A 3467-nucleotide genomic window follows, 5' to 3' on the forward strand; every position below is an offset into this window, starting at 1 on the left:
GAGCCAAGAGAAGGTAGAGGGCTTGCAAAGCTGGGTGGGTCAGTGGACAGAGGAAAACCTCCCAACCACGGAGAAGTTAGTGTGGTCAGCGAGGACTGAGCTGTTATGAAACACTGCCCAGAATCAGCCCCTCTGCTTCTCCCCACCTCTTTCTTTCTTCTTCTTTTTAGAGTGGGGTTTCTCAATCTTGGCTCTCTTGACATCTTAAGACCAAATAATTCTTTGTTGTGGGGGGCTGTCCTGTGTATTGTGGGGTGTTTAGTAGCAAAGACACCAGGAGCGTCTCTCGGTGAAACGCATCGACACGGGGATGTCTCCTCTACTCAGTCCCCCAGTTAAGAACCATTGTTTTATGGTGACCAACCATCCCAGTTTGCCCTAGACTGAGAGATTGGTCACAGTTTCCGTTCTTCAAGCACGATAGTTGGGACCAAACAGGGATGCTTGGTCACCCTACAAGTGAGATCTCATCTCCTGCTTAAATAAAGTGTGTGGAAGGAGAGGGCATTGTGTTGATAATGTCCTGGCAGGCTGCAGTTTCCCTAGGCTGCTGCTACCCTCTGAGTACATCCGCCGAAGGCTCCTCTCGTCCCCCATGTAGCCTGCAAGGGGCACAGGGGAGTGACCCACTACAGAGAGGCTGGCTGTTCCAGGACTACAGGAGACCGGAGGGAATGCTGGTGCGGGTGTGCATGTGTGTGCGAGCAGGGAGGCACAGTTGGGTGCTGACCACAGAGAGCTCATTGGCACTGCCCAGGTGGGCCATGTGCTTGTGCTCGCCAGAAGGTAATGGATACCGGAGGGGGAAGGTTTGCAGCTCTGTGTCAACTTGGCCCAGGTCCTGTAAGGTGTGGGTTTTTTAATTTATTTGATATTTTGAAATATCCTTAATGAGTTACTCTGATCACTTATCAGGGGCCTTTTCCTGGGAGAAACAAGCAAAAGAAGAACCTCAGAAATGGTTTGTTAACAGGATAATTTTTGTTGTGCTGCTGAGAATACACTTGCAACAGTAATGAAGATTTTGGTTCTTGGCAACCTCACAACATACTCCTAAAACACATCATTCGTCTCTCTGCCTTCTGCTCTTGGTGCCATTCGTAGGCCCATTCACAGGAAGAAAACGACTGAGTTCTGAAGACGACACGGCCAAGGTCAGATGCCAGGTTTGGGTTCTGGGTCACTGGGCTCCATGGCTCGTGACCACTGTCTTCCTCCGGGCTGTGCAAGAATGAGTCCTCTGTGTAAGTGCTGAGTCCAGGCTGCTGTAAACCTGAGTGGTAAAATGACCAGTGTAGAGGGGGAAGGTGTGACTCATTTCTGGAACCGCGGCTCTGACCGCGGCCCTTCCTCCTTCTCTGCTGGCCACAGGGGGGCCTGAGGCAGGTTCTGGGAGGTGGTGCTTAAGACACCTGGCCACAGGGCCCTCCCCTGGCTGATATCTGCATGTGCCTTCCTCTGTGCTCTTTGACACAGCTCTTGAGGGTGTGGTTTCCTGGCTAAAATTGTTTGCGTTTTCCTCGGTTATGTAAACTGGTGGCTTTTGCCAGGAACTCCCTGTGCCCTGGAGCTCTGGGCGGCTTTTTTCCTATTGGCCGGCCAAGTTTCGTTTTCTTGGGAGGTGTATTTTTTCAAGCTGCTGAGCATCGATACATGTCAGTGTCTTTTGGGAGTGAGGTACCTGGAGTTCAGGGACCCAACTGGTAACAATGACAGCAGATGAGTTGGTTTTCTTTGTGAATGGCAAAAAGGTAAGAAGGACCCGGCCTTCCATCTGACTTCTCTGCTGCCCCCCCCGCCCTCCCGCCCACCCCCCCCCCCGGGGGGGCAGATGTTTGTCCTTTGGAAAAGGCAGTTCTAGTCTTTCTCTTTCATCTCCTCTCTCACTCATTCCGCACCCCCTCTCTCGCCAAAGTGTTGCTGCATTTTGGGTAACACTAGGACAAGAAAACCTTTTCAGAGCTGGAAGACAGGCAAGACGCTCCAGGGGCAAAGGAGTGCAGGAGAGGCGAGCGAGAAGAGAGGCTTGAGTCCCCACCCAGGGCACAGCGGCTGAGACACTGGCCCAAAGCTAGAATGGGGCACAGGGTCCTCGGTGAGACCGGAGGTCACCCACCACGCCTCCATCTCTGTGTTTAATCCAGTATGTCCTCCGGCTTTTGTTGTTTTCTTTGCTGAGAGAAGGAACAGGAACTTGTTTTCTTGCTAATACCAGGGTATAAGATAGACATAGCATTTGATTCTGGTATTTCATGCTTAATGTGACAGCTAACTTGTGTGAGGACATTTACTAACATCTTGTGGCAAGCCACAATTTTTTTTCATAAGGGGCATGTTTCTCCCCTTCCTCTCACTTAGTACTGCATGTAAATATTTCAAGTCTCTTACTTTGATAAAAATTGTCCACTTGGATGAACTTTATTGGTGTGCAGGGACATGGGGGGGTGGGGGGGCAGAGGGGGACTTCAGACATGGGTACCAGTACTCCAGGCCCTGCAAGGGTGTGAATCTTTGCAAATTTCACTGCAGGTGCAGGGAGGGAGGATGCAAGCACATTGCATTGTCCCCATACCCCTCCCTCCACCACTGCTGAGGTGCCCCAGTCAGCTCTAGCTCCCCGGTCAGGAATGAAAGGGACAGGAGAAGGATAGTCATAGTTGTACCTTGTAAATGGCCATATGGACAGCGTGAGCAATGATTGTGCCCAAGGGGCCCCCAAAGAAGGGTCGTTTTATTTGTTTTGTTCTATTGGCACTTTTGCATTGAGAAATTGGGTGACGTCTGAGGTAATTTTCAAGAACTAAAATGCACTTCGTGGGGCATCTCGTGCTTAAATTGTCAGGATGTGTCTGGTGACTAGCAGGGGAGTTCCATGAGCCATGGCGACATTAGTGCTCTGAAGACCTTTGGGTTCATTGTGAGGGGTGCCACCGGGAGGCTCTGAGGGTGTGGTCAGCCATGTTCTTCCAGGTTCCGAGTGTCTCTCCATGCCAATCTATTTTCAGGACTGGCATCTGGCAGCAAACCAAGAGGTAGGGTACAGCTTCCATGTTGACGGTTGTGAAACTTGCACCCAGCATTTCCAACAACTTTGTTGCATTCAGCGATTGCTTGGAGAGATTCAACTAACAGCTGAGTTGACTTTCTAGAAGTGTTATTTACACAAAGCATCTTCAGTGGAATTTTTCTAAGCATTTTTTACGTTAAGTGAGCAGCTGGATTCAATGACTTCCAAGGCCACATCTTACTCTAAGATTATCTTATTTATCATGCTATCAATTCGTGTGTGACAGGACAAGGTTCTGCTCTTCCTTAGGGAGGGTGTGCTATGATGCCCGGGACATGAAAAGGAGCGTTTCAAGGTAAATCTGGCTTGGTGAAGTTGTTTACCCCTGTGTCTTAGATCCACTTTAGGAAGGCAATTTAACATTTTTAGGTGGTATTGTCATATCAGACCCTACTATCTC

General features: G+C 49.8%; 1 protein-coding gene across 2 annotated transcripts in view; it reads left to right on the forward strand.

Moving 5' to 3' along the window:
* Positions 1–530: 530 nt before the first annotated feature.
* The window catches only part of XDH (xanthine dehydrogenase), a 59543-nt gene continuing 56606 nt past the window's right edge, over positions 531–3467 (forward strand). Inside the window, exons 1-2 of one of the 2 annotated variants that reach the window (XM_081796966.1) lie at positions 531–680; positions 916–1154. Coding sequence is in view for 1 of the 2 variants with exons in the window: in XM_006731611.3 (XP_006731674.2) it covers positions 1710–1751 (42 nt within the window). In the remaining variant the exon portion in view is untranslated. Of the gene's footprint in view, positions 681–915; positions 1155–1530; positions 1752–3467 lie in introns of those variants that run through there. The other variant, XM_006731611.3, reaches the window with a different exon arrangement.

This window comes from Leptonychotes weddellii, chromosome 10, assembly GCF_054177405.1.
Source record: "Leptonychotes weddellii isolate Sample4059 chromosome 10, ASM5417740v2, whole genome shotgun sequence".
Lineage (NCBI taxonomy): Eukaryota > Metazoa > Chordata > Mammalia > Carnivora > Phocidae > Leptonychotes > Leptonychotes weddellii.